At 42.9% G+C, this 22,962-nt stretch overlaps 1 protein-coding gene across 2 annotated transcripts in view; it reads left to right on the top strand.

Moving 5' to 3' along the window:
* The window catches only part of LOC137439811 (glutamate receptor ionotropic, kainate 2), a 426,037-nt gene that overhangs the window by 163,311 nt on the left and 239,764 nt on the right, over positions 1-22,962 (top strand). For both annotated transcript variants that reach the window (XM_068135931.2, XM_078767891.1), the window contains exons 5-6: positions 9,920-10,101; positions 20,832-20,885. In XM_068135931.2, the coding sequence (XP_067992032.2) occupies positions 9,920-10,101; positions 20,832-20,885 (236 nt within the window). The remainder of the gene's footprint in view (positions 1-9,919; positions 10,102-20,831; positions 20,886-22,962) is intronic.

The following is a 22,962-nucleotide window of genomic DNA, read 5'->3' as shown; positions in this document are numbered from 1 at the left end:
TGAGAGGGTCATTAACCAGTGTGGCAGCTACATTCAAGTGTAAGGTGTGCACAGAGGGAGCTGCAGATGGAGGAAATGTTGAGTTGGATCTTGGAGACGGCATGAAGCTGGAAGGTGTGAAAACATTTTGTTACCGAGGAGACGTGCTGAATGGATAAGGTGGATCAGACTCGGCAACGGTTGCTCGAATGAGATGTGCATGGAAGAAGTTTCGGGAACTGAGCGGCGTGCTGACGAGGAGGGGAGTGTCGTTGAAGCTGAAGGGAAAGGTATATGCTGCATGTGTGAGAAGTGTTATGATTAATGGGAGTGAGATATGGGTAATGAAGGTAGAGCAGCAACGAAGGCTGGAAAGGGTGAAAATGCGAATGGTTCGGTGGATGTGTGGAGTATCGTTGAGAGAGACGAAGACAAATGATGAATTGCGAAAGATGATGGGAATAGAGCCTGTGATGGATGCTGTGAAGAGAAACAGTTTGAGATGGTTTGGTCATGTGTTGAGGAAGGATGAAAGTGACTGGTTGAGAAGAGTGATGGAAATGAATGTAGAAGGAAGTAGAGGACGGGGAAGATGATGGGAATAGAGCCTGTGATAGATGCTGTGAAGAGAAACAGTTTGAGATGGTTTGGTCATGTGTTGAGGAAGGATGAAAGTGACTGGTTGAGAAGAGTGATGGAAGTCGAGGACGGGGAAGACCGAGAAAGACTTGGCTAAAGATGGTCGAAGAAGAAATGCGGGCAAGGGGGTTAACAAGGAGAGATGCAGAAAATAGGGCAAAATGGAGAAGATTGTCATGGGGCCCGCAAGGCTAGCCCCCGCTCCAGCAGTGAAAATGGCCTTAAAGTGCCTGTTGTTTGTTGTGTTCTTCACCATTGGGAGATAGGGCCAAAAACGATACATAGCAGGATATCTCAAAAAGTTGTGGACGGATTTGGACGAAACTTGGTGGATAGGTTGTTTGTCTGACAAGGACAAATTGATTCGATTTTGGTGAATATCTGAATATGGATTCGGATATGAGAATTTCGGAGGGGTGTCGGAGTGAACTCCATTCAATGTACAATGTGCGCTGAGTGGGTTCATCAAAAATGTAGTGGTCTGAGAGGGTCATTAACCAGTGTGGCAGCTACATTCAAATGTAAGGTGTGCACAGAGGGAGCTGCAGATGGAGGAAATGTTGAGTTGGATCTTGGAGACGGCGTGAAACTGGAAGGTGTGAAAACATTTTGCTACCTCGGAGACATGCTGAATGGAGAAGGTGGATCAGACTCGGCAACGGTTGCTCGAGTGAGATGTGCATGGAAGAAGTTTCGGGAACTGAGTGGCGTGCTGACGAGGAGGGGAGTGTCGTTGAAGCTGAAGGGAAAGGTGTATGCTGCATGTGTGAGAAGTGTTATGATTTATGGGAGCGAGACATGGGTAATGAACGTAGAGCAGCAACGAAGGTTGGAAAGGGTGGAAATGCGAATGGTTCGACGGATGTGCGGAGTGTCGTTGAGAGAGAGGAAGACAAATGATGAATTGCGAAAAATGATGGGAATAGAGCCTGTGATTGATGTTGTGAAGAGGAACAGGTTGAGATGGTTTGGTCCTGTGTTGAGGAAGGATGAAAGTGACTGGTTGAGAAGAGTGATGGAAATGAATGTGGAAGGAAGTAGAGGACGGGGAAGACCGAGAAAGACTTGGCCAAAGATGGTGGAAGAAGAAATGCGGGCAAGGGGGTTAACAAGGAGAGATGCAGAAAATAGGGCAAGATGGAGAAGGTTGTCACGGGGACCGAAAGGCTAACCCCCTCTCTAGCAGGGAAAATGGCCTTAAAATGCATGTTGTTGTTGTTGTATATGAGAATTATTTAATTTTTCAAGTGATTCTTCACCTTTGGGAGATAGGGCCAAAAACGATACATAGCAGGATATCTCAAAAAGTTATTGATGGATTTGGACGAAACTTGTTGGACAGGTTGTGTGTGTGACAAGGAAGAATCGATTCAATGCTGGTGAAGATCCGGATCCGGCTAGTAGAATTTTTTGAATGATTCTTCACTTGATTTAATGATTCTTCATTGAGTGATATGGCCAATCAGGCGGAGGTATGTGCTCTCTATTGAGTGCCGTGCTAGTTGCTTTTGTTATTAAAGTCAGGTGGAGTATGATCCCCTTTTCCCACACCTTTCTTGATGGGAGCACCTTGCCATACCTTATGTTGTTGTTATTATTATTATTATTGTTATTATTATTATTATTATCTCTATAATAATATGCTTGTCAGTCTGTATGTCTGTCCTTCCATCACTTGTGGCGAGATGACGGAATCTTGTGAGATTGTGAATTAAGTGTCGTTTCGACATTATTTAATGCCAACGTTGTACTTATTAGTGGGGCGGCTTAGCCCAAATATTCAAAAGAATTGTGCATTTTGTGATACAAGCACCAAATTTGGCACAAATGTACATTAATATGTTGCGAACATTTTCAGATATTGGGCCACTTGAAATTCCGTAATTTTTTTTTTCAAATTTTTTCAAATTTCGTAATTTCAAATTTTTCGGGTGACACCGTCACAATTTCGGTCTTCGAGGCCGGCCGATAGGCAAAGTGTGACCGGAAGGGACGAGGTTCTCCTGACCACGTGGCCCTCGATCTGGGAAGCGAGAGGCGTTCCATTAGTGGACGCGCCCCTCACGCCCGACTTTTGGGCGGCCCCGGCAGGCCGTTTGTTTTGACGTTCTGTGACAGGCCCCGCACCCCCACCTCCGGGCCGACCGGAAGCTTGTGCTGAGTACATCATACCTGAACAACTCAGTGAGGCAGAACACAGCAGTGCACACCAGGGTGACCCCTTCAGTGCATAAACCAATTAACCTGTCCACTGCAGGGCATATAGAAATGAAGTTATTTTCTGCATATAATAATAATATAAGTTCAGTTCTATATAACAATTTCTGTTATCACCACTACCACTACAACTACCACTACTACAAGCTTTGTCTGGAATTTTGTGGACTAACAGACAAACAGACATACAGACAAGCTGGGATCAAAACATTACCTCCTTCCACCATTGAGTGTAGAGGTAAACATCATGGAAATTATATCATGCCCTAGATTTAATTCATGCTTACCCGTGTATTTGCTTCACTGGTTCACAAGGTCTTTTGCATACATGTAATTCAGACTCTCATCTTCATTGCTGACCACACAATGTTCGCAACATATTAATGTACATTTGTGCCAAATTTGGTGCTTGTATCACAAAATGCACAATTCTTTTGAATATTTGGGCTAAGCCGCCCCACTATATCGGCCGGCCTCGAAGACCGAAATTGTGACGGTGTCACCCGAAAAATTTGAAATTACGAAATTTGAAAAAATTTGAAAAAAAAAATTACGGAATTTCAAGTGGCCCAATATCTGAAAATGTTCGCAACATATTAATGTACATTTGTGCCAAATTTGGTGCTTGTATCACAAAATGCACAACAGGTTTGCTCTGCTGCTACACTATATGAATCACAAATAGCCTGGTGTTGTCTTAGCAGTTAGGGTGCCGGCTTGGGATCCTAGGATCCTGGGTTTGAATCCCGGTTGATCACTGAATGAACACCAGGGGGCTTGATTCAGCCTGTCATCCTTCTGAGGTTGGCAAATTGAGGACCAGTTCACTGGTAATTCCTTGTGTGTTGCAAGAGGTGACTAACAGGGTTGGTTGCAGGAAGGCAGTGAAACATTGCTTCGAAAAGGTGCCAAAAAAAGGCCAATCCCTGCTCTTCCGGGGAAAAATGGCCTCTAAAGGCGGTTCCTTTTATTTGTGCATCACAAGGAAGATAATTAAGCTCGGAAAATTTAATAAACCAATTAGGCTAATCGCAATCACTTGACAGTGGAAATTCCATGGAATTTTCCCAAGACATACATATCTCGTGATGTTGTGAATGTGTAAATCGAGAGAAGGCCAGAAGAGTGAAAGAAGTTGAGAAGGTGGAAAAGCAGGTTATGACGAGGTTGGATTATATGAAGTTGTTAATGGCATAATATTAAGGTGCATCAGGGGAAGGGAAAGAGTTGAATGTTTCACCATTTTAATGAGGTAATTAAGAAATAATATTGTTACGGATCTCGGGGGTCGGCGCTCCCCTTATCAAGGGGGGGGGGGGGTTAATCCCCTTGTCTTTTTAGCTGGCCGTCCTGAGTCCTTAGAAGTTATAACGCTCCTTCCGGTCGGTATTAGCTAGGGTCAATGGTCAAAGTAGTCCCAAATACCTACTTACGAACCCGACCGTAAAGCAGGGAAATAACTCCCGCTCGAACCACGGATACGATGGAAAACGCCGAGCGGATGGCAATCCGCGATCCGAGCCGTTAACAATGAGACTAAACCCCATTCTGAGCGGTTCCTAATCGTGCCACAGGTACTCAATTGAGAAAAGACGAAAGCGAAGGGATTAAGACGAAACCAGAAAGAACAGGTGAATTTATTACAACCAGAAAAGAGGAAAGGAAAGAATGTACAAGAAAGGAAGAAGAAGAAGCAGCACACAGGGCAGTCTTAAAAACAGTCTTAACGTATTACCCCAGTAATATTACCCCCCACGACAAACATATACACTCACACGGGGATTGTAGCTGGTAGGGTTGAAGGTTCAGGTAGAGGGTCCGGTGGTGAGGTCCGGCTCCAGGTGAGGCTCCAGTCCAGCGGGCGAAAACCCGGCAGGCAGCTCTGCATATCGTTGGAACACGACCGGACCTTACATATAGCGGGGGGCGGGGGGGGGGGGCGAGCCAAGATCACTCCGCGCTTCATAAAGCCACGCCCGTCGGTGATATTCCCTCAGCCCTAGTTGGCTGGTGAGGGCTGACCGGCCACGCCTTTGACGGCTGGTTGACAGGCCACACCTTGTTCTTGGCGTTCTGCCCCCTTTTTCCTCGGGCCTGACCGAATGGTTCATGGCGGCTTGAGCGAGCGCTAAGGCGGCTGCTGCTGGCAGAGGTGCATAATGGCGTCGCTGGGAGAGAGAGGTTGGCAAAATGGCCGGAATTGGATTGGGACCTACTCTTATTTAATTGATGCAACGCAGATTCAACTATTGGAAACACGGCCTTATCGAAAACACATAATAATGAAATAACTGGAATTTCTAAGGTGGCCTACGTGTTGCTTGTGGACTAACTAGGGGTGCAACCTTTAACCTTTTAATAATGAGATATTTACAAGTAATTATTTACAAGTGAGGGCTCTAAAACCGCAACACAATGTAATTATGTAAGAATTCCCTCTTGCTTTGAAGAACAGGAATAGTGAGGGAGGGGATTATGGAGAGATGGGTTGAGGAGGGGAGGGGAGTTGAGGACCTGGGGTTGGAGGGATGGGGTGTACTTAGCATTTAATCAACATCAGTACTTAGCATTGGGTGGGGGAGAGGGGTTTAATCATTGTGGGTGGGTGCGGTGTGGGTTGAGAAATTGGGGGAGGGTGGGGAAGTTGAGGACTTGGGAAGGGGCGGGGGGAGTTGAGGACTTGGTGAGGGGTGAGGGAGTTGAGGACTTCGGAGGGGGGCAAGGGAGCTGAGGACTTGGTGAGCGGGGGAGGGAGTTGAGGACTTGAGAAGGGGCGAGAGGAGCTGAGGACTTGGTGAGCAGGGGAGGGAGTTGAGAACTTGTGGTTGTGTGGGGGAGGGGGGTGGTTCATTTCATCAAGCAACATTTTTAGGGAGCACAAAGTGAGACGATATTAAATTCACATTATATTTAACTGTTTCTTTGCATAATGTTGTTGAAGTAACATTTTACATTACACATAATTAGCAGAAGACGGGGGTTTGCAATCTCTTGTGTGTGTGTGTGTGTGTGTGTGTGTGTGTGTGTGTGTGTGTGTGTGTGTGTGTGTGTGTGTGTGTGTAAGACACCTAATAATGTTTTCAAGAGGTCAAAATGTCAAAGGTCAGGATCACATAAAATCATCAATTTTCATCCTAGTGACCTGAAATTTAACCTTACCATTTGAGTTTTGTCATCAAATTTTCAACAAAGTTTTATTATGAGAATTTGGAGAAAGCAAATTAATAATTTGGTCAAAAGGTCAAAGGTCAACATCACCTAAAATCGTCAATTTTCATCCTAGTGACCTGAAATTTAAACTTACCATTTGAGTTTTGTCATCAAATTTTCAACAAAGTTTTATTATGAGAATTTGGAGAAAGCAAATTAATAATTTGGTCAAAAGGTCAAAGGTCAGGATCACATAAAATCATCAATTTTCATCCTAGTGACCTGAAATTTAACCTTACCATTTGAGTTTTGTCATCAAATTTTCAACAAAGTTTTATTATGAGAATTTGGAGAAAGCAAATTAATAATTTGGTCAAAAGGTCAAAGGTCAACATCACCTAAAATCGTCAATTTTCATCCTAGTGACCTGAAATTTAAACTTACCATTTGAGTTTTGTCATCAAATTTTCAACAGTTTTATTATGAGAATTTGGAGAAAGCAAATTAATAATTTGGTCAAAAGGTCAAAGGTCAGGATCACATAAAATCATCAATTTTCATCCTAGTGACCTGAAATTTAACCTTACCATTTGAGTTTTGTCATCAAATTTTCAACAAAGTTTTATTATGAGAATTTGGAGAAAGCAAATTAATAATTTGGTCAAAAGGTCAAAGGTCAACATCACCTAAAATCGTCAATTTTCATCCTAGTGACCTGAAATTTAAACTTACCATTTGAGTTTTGTCATCAAATTTTCAACAAAGTTTTATTATGAGAATTTGGAGAAAGCAAATTAATAATTTGGTCAAAAGGTCAAAGGTCAACATCACCTAAAATCGTCAATTTTCATCCTAGTGACCTGAAATTTAAACTTACCATTTGAGTTTTGTCATCAAATTTTCAACAAAGTTTTATTATGAGAATTTGGAGAAAGCAAATTAATAATTTGGTCAAAAGGTCAAAGGTCAACATCACCTAAAATCGTCAATTTTCCTCAGATTGACCTGAAATTTACAGAATTTGCATATTGCGTCACTGAATTGGTTCACCAATCAAAAGCTACAATCCGATTGTTTTTTTGTTTTTTTTGAGATCAAAAGGTCTCAGGTCAAGGTTGCATAAAATCATGAATTTTCATTTGGTATTTTTACCCTTGCCATTGCATTTGAGTCCGTTTGTTTTGTCAGTTTGTTTGTCTGCACAGAATAAATATGATTTTCTCTGCAACCGTTGGTCCAATTGATAGGAAAATTTCACCATAGATGCAACTCCACCTGTAGAATATTTTAATGATAATTATGACGTCATAGGTCACGTGATATGGGCGCCATCTTGGTAAAACCGAAAAAAATTGCACCTCTATATCTCTGAAAGCGCTGCATAGAAAAAATTGAGACATGGCTCATTGTAAAGAACTCACCATGGGGAATAAAATATGTTTATGATGATGTCAAAGGTGCCGCCATTATGACGTCATAATTCGACAAGTACAAAACTTCATCCGATTAAGATGAAATTTCTTGAGCGTCATCTAGGGCTAATTTGGTTTAGGAAAAATAATATGATGACGTCACCGGTCACGTGGTTCGGACGCCACATTTGTTTTAATATGGCTTGAAATTGGCAAAAACTACTGAAAATACGTCCTGGCGAGGGTCTGCCATCTCTGATTGCTCTTTCTAGTTTTCTAACTGTTTTTGTTATTTTGAGCACACAGAAGGAGAAGAATACGACATCTAAATACAAACGGATGTGGATGGGCTCTGCAATTTCAGATTCTTTCTAGTTATTATTATTATTATTATTACTAGGGCATTGCCCGTACGTGGGTGCCCGTTCCTTGCCAAAAAAAAAAAAAACGCTACCCGTACGCTCTACCCCGCCCGTACGCCCGTAAACAAAAAAAACAACGCTCTTCGCTTCCGCCCTTCGCTCTGACTGAATTGGGAGAAATAATGCGCATATGAAATCGAGAAATTATTATTTTCTCCGGAAGAAATCGAATTACGAACCGTACCGTAATGGCGGTCAGCTCGTAACGCGCTCACCTCCGCTCGTTCTCACATCGGCCACGCCTACGCAACAAAGCGTTCTGTGATTGGCTGCCGGAAGTGAAGTCTTCACTGTCCGGAAGTTCGCAAATCGTCGCAGTTACGATGAATCGTTTTAATTTAATCGCAGTTTGAATTCGTTTTAAAACATAGTTTAACGGCAACATAGTTTTCCAACGTGAAATAAATGAATACGCTGTCAAATGTGCCGTCCGAGGTAGAGTCTGATCGCCACGTTCGGCACACGTGATAGCTCGCTGCTCTCTGATTGGTTGAAGCGTTTTTTGGACATAGCTCGGTAAGTACTTGTCCGATTAATTTAAAACCTTGAAAAGGCACATCCTCGGGTCCCCAGCAATATACCTGGCAAGTTTAAAGTATATCGGACCCGTGGTTGTCGAGAAACAGCGGTCACAGACAAACAAACACACAGACACACAGACACACAGAGATTGCTGGAATTATAGATAGATTATTATTTTATTTGTTATTGTCGTCTTCCATAATGTGATTTCCTATTATTCCCAACATCCAAAATCGTCAGGGAGGGCATCCGGACATAAAAACATTGCCTCAAACAGGGAACCATGATTGTCATGGGGCCCGCAAGGCTAACCCCCACTCTAGCGGGGAAAAATGGCCTCAAAACGATCATTCATTCATTTCATTCATCCAAAATGAGATTTCATTTTCTGATCTCACATTCATATAATGGAAAATAGCAAGAATGTTTTTCGGATTGCAGAATGTCAAATAATGCAAAAAATTAGAAAATAATAAATTTTTTAAACGTTGCCAACGTCCAAATGTAATAGCATTTCAAAATGAACACCTATCTATCTATAATTCCAGTAATCTCTGTGTGTGTGTGTGTCTGTCTGTGTGTTTGTTTGTCTGTGACCGCTGTTTCTCGACAACCACGGGTCCGATATACTTGAAACTTGCCAGGTATATTGCTGGGGACCCGAGGATGTGCCTTTTCAAGGTTTCATATTAATCGGACAATTACTTACCGAGCGATGTCCAAAAAACGATTCAACCAATCAGAGAGCAGCGAACTAGCGCGTGTGCCGAACGTGGCGGACACACTCTGCCTCGGATGGCACATTTGAGAGCGTATTCATTTATTTCACGTTTGCAAACTATGTTGGCGCTATGTTGGCGTTAAACGATGTTTTAAAACTAATAAAAACGAATTTGCGATTCATTCGCTTTCCTGCGCGTTTGTGTACGCGATGGCGATTTCTTTACCAAACTCCGGAAGCCGTTCGCTTTGGACCGAACCATTTCATGTAAATAGAGGGGGGGGTTCTGTGGTCGTTGCGAATGGACCAAACCATTCATGTAAATAGAGGGGGGGGATTGTCACTGTACTCGCAAGCCGTTCGCCGTTCGCTTTGGCGTTGCGAATGGACCAAACCATTTCATGTAAATAGAGGGGGGGGATATAATTTTAGATAGATATATAGTACGGGCATATATATAGTACGGGCATGCCCTAGTATTTAAAATGACATTTACCTGAAGATAAGAGCAAAGTTGATTATTTCACAATAAAAAGAAAGAAAGAAAAGCCTTGACATGTCCATATACAGAGAGTTGTGGTTGGAGATTTAGGTCCAGCAAATAAGAACACTTTTTTAATCGAGAAAAAGGGTGGTTCATCTTTGTTAAAATACAGCTCGTGAGTATCTCCTGATCATACGTCATCGCCAACAAAGTCAAAAGAGGAACAATGTGTATTTCTTTTGTATTTTTTGCAGTTCTGTTTTCATTCATCTGTAGCCAAGAGACCAAAGTCACTGACTCCATCGGCTTTTGCTTCTCTATCCCCCCTCCAACCCCTGCCTGCACAATTTCCAATGCCACATTGCTTCTGCAGGCCTCATTAGACTGCAGGAACTCATCAAAGCTCCATCACGTTACAACATCAAGCTGAAAATCCGGCAGCTGCCCGTGGGCACAAAGGATGCCAAGCCGCTCCTCCGCGAGATGAAACGGGGCAAGGAGTTCTTCGTAATCTTCGACTGCGGCTACATTGCCGCAGCAGACATCCTCAAGCAGGTCTGATAGTAATTGAGGCTTGTTTCATTTTGTTTCCAATTTACTTGCAATGGCAAATAGAGAGCTATCATGATAGTGTTACTTCTACTTGCGCCCGATCACCGCAGTAATTATTTCGCTGTTTTTTCAAGATTTGAAGGAATGCACTGCAAACGTTTTATACTTTAACTTTTCACCTGTAACTCTATATCTCCAAGTTGCGTTCCACAATTGCATGTTGACTAATGATTGCCATTGCTTTTGTAAAATGCTGAGCAATTCAGGACACTTTTCTAGGTGGCGAAATGTCGGCCGTTTCTAGGTGGCACCTCCACTCGTATAGTGTTGTGACTGGCCCATGCTATGTCTATAAGGGGCAGTGTGATACGCTTAAGATTGGGCATTTATTTTATTGTCAAATATTTAATGTGACCAAACTAGAACTGCACTCGGTAGAGCGTATACCTCCACTAGGCTGAGCAGTTTACCTTCTGTATCCCACTGATAGGCCGGATCTCGATCTGGACCTGAAAAAAAATTGAATGGGATTATTCTCGTCATTTAATCGACTCGTCCACCTAGTTATGTCATAACCCATAAACAACTTCTTGAAATATCATGCTATATATCGTTTTTGGCAATTTCTCTCAATGGCGAAGAATCACGTAGAATATTACAAAACTCTCATATCTGGATCTGAATATTCACCAAAGTTGAATCAATTCACACACACACACGCACGCGCACACGCACGCGCGCACACACACACACACACACACACACACGTGCGGGGGAGGGAGGGGAAGGGGAGGAGGAGGGGGAGTACATATCTGTGGGTTTTGAATGGGGAGGGAGAGGAATAGGGTAAGAGTGAAGGTGTGTCTGTGTGTGTGTATGTGTGCGGTGTGTGTGCGTTCGCATGATAATGTAAAGCGCCATGAGGGTAGTTTACTCTGCTTGATGGGGCTATATAAGACTCCTTTATTATTATTATTTAACACACACACACACACACACACACACACACACACACACACACACACACACACACACACACACACACACACACCTGTCCACCAAGTTTTGTCCGAATCCGTCCATAACTTTTTGAGATATTGTGCTATATATCGGTTTTAGCCCTATTACTCAATGGTGAAGAATCACAACAAATTCGAGTATCTGGATCTGGATCTTCACCAAAATCTAATCATTTTGCCCTTATTACATACCCAACCTTTCCACTAAATTTCGCCTGAATCTGTCCACAACTTTTTGAGATATCCTTCTCACAGACAGACAAGCAAACAGACAGACAAAGGTGAAAGAAAACATAACCTCCATCCATCTTTGGTGGCAGAGGTTAAAATTGAATGGTACTTTATTAGAGTGTTACGCGCTGGGTAAATGTCTGGAATGCAGCAGACTCGGTTTACTGACATTTTTAGAGAGGTTTTGATCTACCATCTACCCAGCTCCTTAACCTTCTTTTAAAAAAAGCATCAAGTTTTTACCCCATGCGTGAAGCGAAAAGAGGGGTTAAGCAATTGGGTCACTTTGTTGGTTTATCGGTCTATCTGCAGATTTCAGTCTTTGATCAAGGAACTACTTAAAATTTCAATTGAATTTAATATTTTTAACAATGTAGGGCACGAGTCGGATCATGAACCTGCAGTCTGTCAGTACTTCGGCTCTGAATTTGTCAAATTGTATGGAATCTCATCCCGAGATGCTCATCCGCACAAAGGAGTAAGGTAATTGCTATCGTCTGTCTGCCTGTCTGGCAGTCAAACAAAATTGAAAATCATTCCCAACAGGAAACATACTGTATTTAGGGACATCATAAAGGACACAAACAACAGGCATGAATAATTGATTTATTGTGCTAAATAAGGAGATGTAAAAGACGGTGCATCAAAGGCGGTTTATTTTTTGAAAGTTTTTTTTTTCTAAACTGTCAAAATTTATATTTTATTTCAATTGAATTATATACTTTAATACTGTAGAACAGTAATCACTTTCTTGGTACTTCCAAAAATCTTCAGTTTAGCAGTCCTTTGACAAAATATTACACCATTTATGCCATCTCGACCAATAAAATATACCGATCGGGCTTTCAGCGTTTGGGCAATATCGCGATTCAGACAAAATGGCTGCTCATAGAAAATAAATACAGATTATACTTGGAAATGCAAAGGAAGAGTTGAAATGATCACCCTTCCCATGTCCTTTTTCTAAAGATTGCCTGGGGTAACGTATTCCATGAACTCTGTTGTTTGGTCATGTTCTAACTGTCATAATAAATGAAATGCCCAATCTCCAGTGCATTGCACTGTTCCTTTTAGGCATAGCCTGAGCCAGTTATGGCATTAGACGAGTGGAGGTGCCACACGCGGCCTAGCTTCAGACACCGATAAAGCGTCTTGATTCGCTCAGCATTAAAACAAAAAAAACCAATGGCAGTCATGAGTCAGCATGCAATTGTGGAACACAATTTGGAGATATGGGTGACAGGTGAAAAGAGAAAATGGGATAAGGAGACTTCTCAGTGAATTCTGACATACATTTAGATGTGAATTTTTCTTCACAAATGTGAATGAATGTGACAAATGACAAATGTGACAACAAAGACACAAATGTGAATTTTGTGAAGACTTCCGGTTCCTCGGGCGAGTGAGGCGTACTTCGAGCTCTCCACGGCATCGAAGTTTGAGTGTTTTCCCATTCTTGTCTTTGTCAAATTTCCACTGGTTATTTTGCTGTGTACGTGTTATTGTGTGTTTCTAGTTGGTGTTGGTTTGTGGTTCGTGCAAACTTGTGTGTAGTTAATCGTTTTCTGAGTCGTACCTCGTGCGCGGCCTGGTAACTTGGGGCTTCCCTCCCCCCGTCGGTGTTTTGTCGGTTTGGGTTATTTCCTTCGCTGTATTGCTTGTTTCTTTTATTTTGTTTTCTCCCCCTCACCTCACCTCCCGAGACAAAGAATTATATATTGATTCTTTCTCTCCTCCCGGACACGTGCTTGTTCGCTCTCCTCCTCATCTCGGCTTGTACCCCGCCCCCTGTATCTCGTTTTCTTCCGCCTCTGCTCCTTCCTTCTCAAATCCACGTTCTTGCTTGGAGACTTTTCCCGGATTGTTTTTTTTTTTTCATGGTTCTGTTTGGATATTGTTGGAATATGTTTAAACCGCAGCCGTGATGCTGACGCCCCCCCCCCCCCAGAATTTACATGTTTTAAACGTTTCCCAGTGTGTACCCTGGTCAGAATAGGTACACCGTATCCCTGCGTGTCGTAAGAGACGACTAAGAGGGTTGGCGTCAGGAAGGGCATCCGGCCATAAAAACATTGCCTCAAAAAGAGAACCATGACAATCACAAGTACATATGGGCAGGGTACAGCCTGAAGTGGAGATCGGTTTCTGAGGTTTGGGACATGGAATGTAGGGACAATGACAGGGAGATCAGGAGAAGTGGTGGAAGTATTGGTCAGAAGAAGAGTGGACATATGTTGTGTGCAAGAGACGAGATGGAAGGGAAGTGGTGTGAGAATGGTGAAGGGTAGGCAGGGACAGAAATACAAGTTTGCGTGGCAAGGGTGCCCGGAGGGCGTGAATGGTGTTGGTGTCCTGTTTTCTGAGGAGTTTGTAGACAGTGTGGTGAGTGTGACTAGAGTGAGTGATAGGTTGATGATGGTGAAAATGATGATTGGAAAGCTCTTGGTGAACGTCATCTCGGGATATGCTCCGCAGGTTGGTCGAAGCGATGAAGAGAAGGACAAGTTCTGGTGTGCGATAGAGAAGCTGATGGAAAACGTGAAAGATGAGGAAGTTGTTGTGGTGGGAGGAGACCTAAATGGACATGTGGGAAGGAGTATGGACGGTTTTGAGGGAGTTCATGGGGGTTACGGATATGGTGTGAGAAATGGAGAAGGTGAAAGGATTTTGGAGTTTGCTGATGGAGCTGATTTGTTGATTTGTAATACTCAGTTCCAGAAAGAGGACAATAAGCTTGTTACATACACGTCAGGTGGGTCGACGACAACCGTTGACTACCTGATGGTGCGTAGGCGAGATAGGGGGCACCTCCGGGACACAAAGGTGATCCCGGGGGAGGAGGCTGTTTCACAGCACCACTTGGTTGTCTGCGACATAAGGGTGAAAGGTGCGAGGAGAGCTCGGCGGGTGAAGTACCAACCGAGAATGAAGGTGTGGAGGTTGAAAGAGGTGACAGTAAGGGAGGCATTAAAAGAGAGGCTGAGTAGGGTAGAGGATGATGTGGTTGAGCTTGAAAGTGGTTGGATGTCAATGAAAGCTAGTCTGTTGGGAGCCGTTGGTGAGGTATGTGGATGGACAAAAGGACCACCGAGGCACTCGGAAACATGGTGGTGGGATGTTGAAGTTGGAAAGAGGATTGACGAGAAGAGGAAGAAGTTCAAAGAGTGGCAGAAGGCGAAGGGTACGGGAGCAGAAACAGCAGAGCATGAAAGTTATAAGGCAGCCAGGAAGGCTGCAAAGAAAGAGGTAGCAAAGGCGCAGGAGGCATGTAGGAAAATGTTCGGAGAACGCTTGGATTCGGAAGAGGGTCAGAAAGCAGTATTCAGGATTGCAAAGCACATAGCGAAAGAGAGGTGTGATGTGATGGGGGTGAGTTGCTTGAAGGATGAAGTGGGACAAATCGTTGTCGACCCAGATGGAATTAAAGGAAGATGGAAAAGATATATGGAAATGCTGTTGAATACAGAGAATGAATGGGATGACAACATAGAGAGTAACCCAGTTTTAGGACCGGCAGAGAAGATAACTGAGAAGGAAGTTGAGGAAGCGATAAAAGCAATGAAGAGTGGAAAAGCAGGAGGGCCGACGGGAGTTGTGGGAGATATGTTGAAGGCAGCAGGAAGTTGGGGTGTGAAGAGAATGACAGAGATCTGTAATCTGGTGGTGAAAGAAGGCCGCATTCCAGTGGTTTGGGAACTGAGTACCCTCATCCCTCTATACAAGGGGAAAGGTGACCCTCTGGAGTGTGGCTCGTACCGAGCGATAAAGTTATTGGAGCATGGAATGAAGGTATTGGAAAGGGTGTTGGAAAGGAGGATAAGGAAGAAAGTGAAGATCGACGAAATGCAGTTTGGATTTATGCCAGGAAGAGGAACGACAGATGCGCTTTTCATTGTGAGGCAGTTGCAGGAGAAGTACATGGATAAGAGGAAGAAGTTGTTTTTTGGGTTTGTTGATCTGGAGAAAGCATTCGATAGGGTTCCACGCAAAGTATTGACATGGGCATTGAGGAAGTTAGGAGTGGAGGAATGGTTGATCAGAGTAGTGATGGCAATGTACAAAAGAGCACGCACAGCTGTAAGGACGAAGGACGGGAACAGTGGTGAGTTTGAGGTGAAGGTGGGAGTGCATCAGGGGTCGGTACTAAGTCCACTACTATTTGTAGCTGTGATGGAGGTGCTGGCTCAGAACGTAAAGGAGGGTTTACCGTGGGAGTTGTTGTATGCAGATGATCTGGTGTTGATTGCGGAAAGTATGGATGGACTGAAGGAAAAGATGAACAAGTGGAAGGAATGTATGGAGACAAAAGGTCTGAAGGTGAATATCGGAAAGACAAAGGTGATGGCAAGTGGTAAAGCATGTGGTGAGGTGGAAAGAACTGGGAAGTGGCCATGTGCTGTGTGCAGGAAGGGTGTCGGAGTGAACTCCATTCAGTGTACAATGTGCGCTGAGTGGGTTCATCAAAAATGTAGTGGTCTGAGAGGGTCATTAACCAGTGTGGCAGCTACATTCAAATGTAAGGTGTGCACAGAGGGAGCTGCAGATGGAGGAAATGTTGAGTTGGATCTTGGAGATGGCGTGAAGCTGGAAGGTGTGAAAACATTTTGCTACCTCGGAGACATGCTGAATGGAGAAGGTGGATCAGACTCGGCAACGGTTGCTCGAGTGAGATGTGCATGGAAGAAGTTTCGGGAACTGAGTGGCGTGCTGATGAGGAGGAGAGTGTCGCTGAAGCTGAAGGGAAAGGTGTATGCTGCATGTGTGAGAAGTGTTATGATTTATGGGAGCGAGACATGGGTAATGAACGTAGAGCAGCAACGAAGGCTGGAAAGGGTGGAAATGCGAATGGTGTGGTGGATGTGCGGAGTATCGTTGAGAGAGAGGAAGACAAATGATGAATTGCGAAAGATGATGGGAATAGAGCCTGTGATTGATGCTGTGAAGAGGAACAGGTTGAGATGGTTTGGTCATGTATTGAGGAAGGATGAAAGTGACTGGTTGAGAAGAGTGATGGAAGTTAATGTAGAAGGAAGTAGAGGACGGGGAAGACCGAGAAAGACTTGGCTAAAGATGGTGGAAGAAGAAATGCGGGCAAGGGGGTTAACAAGGAGAGATGCACAAAATAGGGCAAAATGGAGAAGATTGTCACGGGGACCGCAAGGCTAACCCCCGCTCTAGCAGGGAAAATTGCCTTAAAATGCATGTTGTTGTTGTTGTATTTAGATGTGAATGTAAAAATTAATGTCTCTGTAACTAAATAAACAACAAATTAACACAACTTTTCTTTTTTTAAATTAATCTTTACTTGTTGGGCAGAGCATGGTGTTGGCTTAATGGTTAGGGTGCCGGCTTGGCATCCTAGGATCCTGGGCTCGAATCCCGGTCGATTGCTGAATTAACGCCAGAGGGGTTGACTCAGCCTGTCATCCTTCCGAGATCGGAAAATTGAGTACCAGTTCACTGATAATTCCCTGTAAGTCGCAAGAGGCGACTAAACAGGGTTGGTGGCAGGAAGGGCATCTGACCATAAAAACATTGCTTCCAAAAGGGGACCGCGGTGCCCGAAAAAGGCCAACCCCTGCTCTGCGGGGAAAAATGGCCTCCAAAGGTGGTTCTTTACTTATTGGGCAGAATCCTGAAGACTACTTTTAAACTTTTCACCTCAATAAGTACCCTATAGGCATATGTATGATTGATGAGGTTGTTCGCAACTAATTGTCTTCTTCTTTTGCACGTACTTAATATCAGTTTAACTTCTGTAGCACTTCCATGCCTTGTTCTCGGTTTTGAATATATATATATATATATATATATATATATATATATATATATATATATATATATATATATATATATATATATATGTTGTAACGAATGTGGAAACGTTACAATGTGAACGTTACAAAAGTACGGTAACACCCTGTTAATGTAAATAATGGTCGCAGTCGGCCTCCTAGTTAATTCCATGAAACTTACACGCAGGTCACGATATATCTTTTAAATAGTGTATTTCCTTATTCCATGTAGGCTAAATATGTGTTTCCCACTAGATTGACTTTGCATTGTATCAAACAAAATAAGCGTAGGCCCTTCCAATTTCCCCAAAACCTCCCTTCCAATTGCCTTCCGCATTTTGGGCGGTTTTCTTCAAACCACCATTGGCCACGAGGTAGGGTTGGGGAAGAAAGGCGTGTCTCCACCTCGTCATAAGAGGGAAGGAGTGAACCAGCCCTAACAGCCAATCAACACCGCGGTGAGCGACCCGGTAGGCGTGCCCTCGGAGCCGGCGGCTTGATTTCGCCCGAGGTGATAAAAGCGACTGTAAGGGACTTTTTTATGAGATGACTTGGAGAGGCCTTGGGAGATGAGCAAAGAGACTGCACCAAGAGGCGGTGAGATGCGAAACGCTCCAAGCCAAAGAGGAGAGGTACTCGGCAAGGAAACCAGCTTTGGAGAGACGTGCTGAAAGGAGGGAGACGGCTCCACCTCAGAAGAGGAGCAGGTGTGCCGAACCAGCGCGTGACGTCTACCGCAGCGGATACACGACGGAGGGTTTCCCGCCAAAACCGCGAGGAATTGCGAGCTGCGGCCTCCCGACTTTGCCTCCCTATCAAGCAATCCACCTCAAGCCCTACCTGCCTGCATTATCCCCTGTGTAAGTGTGAACGTCCTGTCCTGCTCGTTGACTTGGGGCTAAGTAAAAATGAATAGTGTAAGTTAACGATTCGCTGTGTTACTGCTTCTTCCATCCATTGCTTGTGTGTGTATAATAAATCTGTTCTTCCTCCGTATTGTTCTTCTTCTTCTTTTTCATTCTCTTTCGGTCGCTTTAGAGATTTCCCGATTGAATATCTGTGGGGCGATCTGGTCAACGTCGGGTGGAATCGGGTTCTAATCGGGGAGTAACTGTTCGGACGCGGTTAAATACACCACCGCTCGGTCAATATAACATCTAAACGCCGCGTCCGTAACAATATATATATATATATATATATATATATATTCTGTTTGTCGTTTGTTGGCTATCCATGACTATAAAAAAAACCACCTTTAGAGGCCATTTTTCCCCGCAAGCGGGGGTTGGCCTTTTTCGGGAACCGTGGTAGTTGTTGTTTTTCGGTCCCCTTTTTGAAGCAATGTTTTACGGCCGGATGACCTTCCTGACGCCAACCCTTTTTGCCGCCTTTAACGACAAACAGGGAATTACCAGTGAACTGGTACTCAATTAGCCGACCTCGGAAGGATGACAGGCTGAGTCAACCCCCCTGGCGTTAATTCAGCGATCGACCGGGTTTCGAACCCAGGATCCTAGGATCCTAAGCTGACACCCTAGCCGCTAGCCCAACACCAGGGTTAGGGCTATCCATGACTATGATAAATAAAAATCATGTACGATGCAAAAAACAAACCGCAAAGCTGATTTTGCTGCCCAAAAGTACCGTGCAGCCGGGCCAAGCGCTTGCTATCATGTGATAGACGTACATTGCAGCTGGGCCTTGCTATCACCATTAATGGAGAGATTGCCCATTTTCATAGGGACAAACTGGTCAAAAATATTTGCCCATATTGAACAGGTGTCTGCTGGTTCATGAATCTGCATTACAAAACCTCTATTACATTGTTTATCTGGCCTGACAAAGGTGGTGTCCACTACTATCTAGGTTTATAGACGACTGTGTCTGTTAAATAAGGGTTGGTTAGCTGTTGAGGATGTAGCTGCAAGAGAGAGGGTTCAAGGTGGAGCATCGAGATCATGGGATTTTATTTATGATGGAAATTCTAAAGGACAGGGCTTTTTGCATAAATAAAGATTGCATGTGGATATGAGAGAAGCATGCATTTTGATTTTTTTTCAGATACTTTAAGAAATTGAAAATAAATGCAATGAGATTTTCTTTTCTTTTCCAATTGGAGGTAGAGCATAGGACCAGATGGTACAGTTTTACGTTAAATAAAAAGGGATTGGAATGGAATTGAGGTGGGGGATTTTATTTTTTTCCTTTAAGGATTATTTTTATGAGCTGTCTGAAATAAGTCGTTTGCTAGGAAGAGGAGTGCGCATCAGGACAGATGATCAGTTTAAAAGAGGGTTCCACTTGTATAATGTTTTGTAAAAATGGATACAATTGTGAGAGAGAGAGAGAGAGAGAGAGAGAGAGAGAGAGAGAGAGAGAGAGAGAGAGAGAGAGAGAGAAAGAGAAAGAGAAAGAGAAAGAGAAAGAGAAAGAGAAAGAAAGAAAGAGAGAAAAGAGGAAAAAAAGAAGAAGGAGAGGCGGTAGGGAAAAGGTTGAATGTGCTTGTGCAGAACCCGTTTATTGGTGCTAAGTGCTGTGTGCATACATCTTGTATTCTTATTTGTGTACCATAAAAGCATTTTTGATTGGGGACAACAGCTAATTTATGTTGTTGAGCCGGAAGGGTTCATTGCTAATGCCAGCAGAAATGGCCGTCAAAATGATGGGCAAACCTTCTATGTTTTCACACTCTCCAGCCTTGAAAACTCGGGCTAAAACCAAAATGCCACACAAAAACATTCATTTACGACAAACATTGCTCATCCTTTTATTTGGATTGTGTATAGACAATAGATCGATGCAACCTGGATTACATGCATGAAGCAAAAGTATGCCTAGTATTTGATGTGCGACCCTTCTGTATTTTCACACTAATCAGCCTTGAAAACGGGCTAAAAATAAAATTACATCCAAAAAACCTTCATTTATTGCACAAAGTGCTCATCCCTTTATTTGGGTGGTGTATAGGTAACAGACTGCTACCTTGATTGCTCACGAAAATAATAAAAATTAACCCGGGTTACATACATGAAGCAAAAATATGTGCACTGCTTATGTGCATATATAATATATCATGATTATATACTGTAGCTCGGATGATTACAATTGCACTGGTCTGATAACAGAGGCCAAAGGCCTGAGGCCTATGTGCCTTCACAAAATTTCAGACGTATGATTTTGTTTTCAGGTTACAATTGCAGGTGGAGTCGGACCAATGGGTACAGAGCGGACGTACATGCCCACATATGCCATAGCTCTGTTATAGTATGATTGTCTATTTCTGCATATTGTATCCTTGTTGTTTCTCCTTGCATAATTATTGTGAAAAAAATATATATATATTTGTCTTGCACGTTTTTCACGTAAACACACCTTTCATCCCATTATGCGTTAAAAGGCTTCTGCTGCATGTCCAGGAAGGAGGGTGGAAAGGATATGTGCTCGGTGTGAACACAATAACTGTAATGAAAACAAAGTAATGCGAGATGACATTGGATTTGGCATGACAGTCAAACTTTTCCAATATTATCTCACTACCTGCCTTTTCAATTGCTCCTCTTATTTATTTGACTAATAATCGCATTTGAGACTTTGCTCGCCGTTCTTGCTTGCAAGAGTCATAATGGACATGTGTCTGGTTTTTGTCTCGCCAAAATAAGGCCCTGTAATTTTATTGCTTGCTTTACAGGTGCTGTCTATGGGGATGATGACTGAATATTATCATTACATATTCACCACACTGGTAAGACATGTTCCGCACCTTGATATGTTTTTCAATTTCGCACGTTCATGTTGAGTCCTCATTCTTTGTTCAAGCCAAGAAAATGTGTGATGTTCTTGCAGGAATTATTGATTATTTTTACCATGTGCAAAGTTGGAACAAGATCAGTAAACACATGTCCGAGAAATGGCTGAGGACATGTTCAACGTTGTGTTTTTTACAACTAAAATGGCCGCCAGTCGGCCATCTTGAATCAGATGCAGAAAATAATTCACGTGCATATGTAAGCTACCATTCTTTATCTGTGTGCAAAGTTGGAACAAGATCAGTAAACACATGTCCGAGAAATGGCTGAGGACATGTTCAACGTTGTGTTTTTTACCTGGTGTTGGCTTAGCGGTTAGGGTGCCGGCTTGGGATCCTAGGATCCTGGGTTTGAATCCTGGTCGATCGCTGAATTAACGCCAGGGGGGTTGACTCACCCTGTCATCCTTCCGAGGTCGGCAAATTGAGTACCAGCTTGCTGGGATGAATGATCATGGTGTGTACCCCGATTTAGAATAGGTACACCGTATCCCTGCGCATCCTTCGAGCGTGACCAAGGGTTGGCGTCAGGAAGGGCATCCGGCCATAAAAACATTGCCTCAAACAGGGAACCATGATTGTCATGGGGCCCACAAGGCTAACCCCTGCTCTAGCGGGGAAAATGGCCTTAAAACGATCATTCATTCATTCATTCTACATATTACGTTTGCAAAAATGGTGTAACTTTTGCCTCAACTTCCTCAAAATGATGCATGCAATCACTTTTTTAAATCTATTTATCGATTATTATTTTCAAACAAAATTAATGGTTATTATTACCTTCGCCACCGAAGGTAATAAGTTCGGCGGAGATTATGTTTTCACTCCTGCCTGTTTGTTACTTGCAAAAATCTAAGATTTTTCGAGTATATCAGCTGGTCACATGCAGTATGTTATTAAGTCTGTTTGTTACAAAACCTCACCAAACGGCAGAGTTTGTCACCAGCAAGAAGCCTATTTATTTTACGGTTAAAAGGTCAACATAGGCCAAAGGTCAACAACTTAGGTCGAATTTCTAAAATGCTCAATTTTCATCCGATTGACTTAAAATTTGAAGACATATCAGATCACTGAATTCATATCAGATCACTGAATTCAACCACCAATTATGTTGGAGGTCAACATAGGCCAAAAGGTCAACATAGGTCAAAGTTCAACATATGCCAAATTTCTAAAAACCTATTGAGTAGAGATTTGAACAGGATTTGCATATCAAGTCACTGAATTCAACCACCAATTATTTTTAGAGTCAATTTTTGGGGGATTTCACAAGTATCGTGCTCTGCACAACATCTTTCTTGTTTGTTTATCTGTGAAAAGGATATATTATAAAGTTGTGGATGGATTCGGACAAAATTTGGTGGAGAGCTTGGGTATTTGACAAGGAGGAATCTATTCAATTTTGGTGAGATCCAGATATGGATCCGGATCCGTCTACTATAGTATTTTTAAGTGATTCTTTACCATTGAGTAATAGGCCTAAAACGAATATATAACACGATATCTCAAAAAGTTGTGGACAGATTTGAATGAAACGCGTTGGATGAGTTGGATAGGTGACAAGAGCAAGATGATTAGATTTTGTTTCAGGTCCGGAAGCAGATCCGACCTATCGGTGGGATACAAGACGTAAACTGTTATGCGCTCTACTGAGTATAGTACTAGTTATTATTTGTATTATTATTTTCACGAGTAGTAACAAAAGCTTACTCCTCTCCTCTCCTCTCCCATCCTCATTTACTTCCTCTCCACACTTTTTAAACCTCTCCAGCCATGTTTTCACTTTCTCAATCAAGCCACCCATTATTCGATTATCATGTCTATATTTTGATGACTGAGAATTGCTTCAACTCACAACCTTTAAGCCCACAATTTAATTGATAAGATAATTCAGAACGTTTGAATGCTCAATATTTCCAGCTAATCTCAATTGCCCGGATCTCAAGCCATATCCTTTCTCGTTATTGAGCTCAATAAAATCAAAACTGTTGATTTGTTCAGCTTCTGAAATGCA

This window comes from Myxine glutinosa, chromosome 14 (assembly GCF_964187855.1).
Source record: "Myxine glutinosa chromosome 14, kmMyxGlut1.1, whole genome shotgun sequence".
Taxonomy (NCBI): Eukaryota; Metazoa; Chordata; class Myxini; order Myxiniformes; family Myxinidae; genus Myxine; species Myxine glutinosa.
This window is presented reverse-complemented; position numbering and strand designations above follow the sequence as displayed.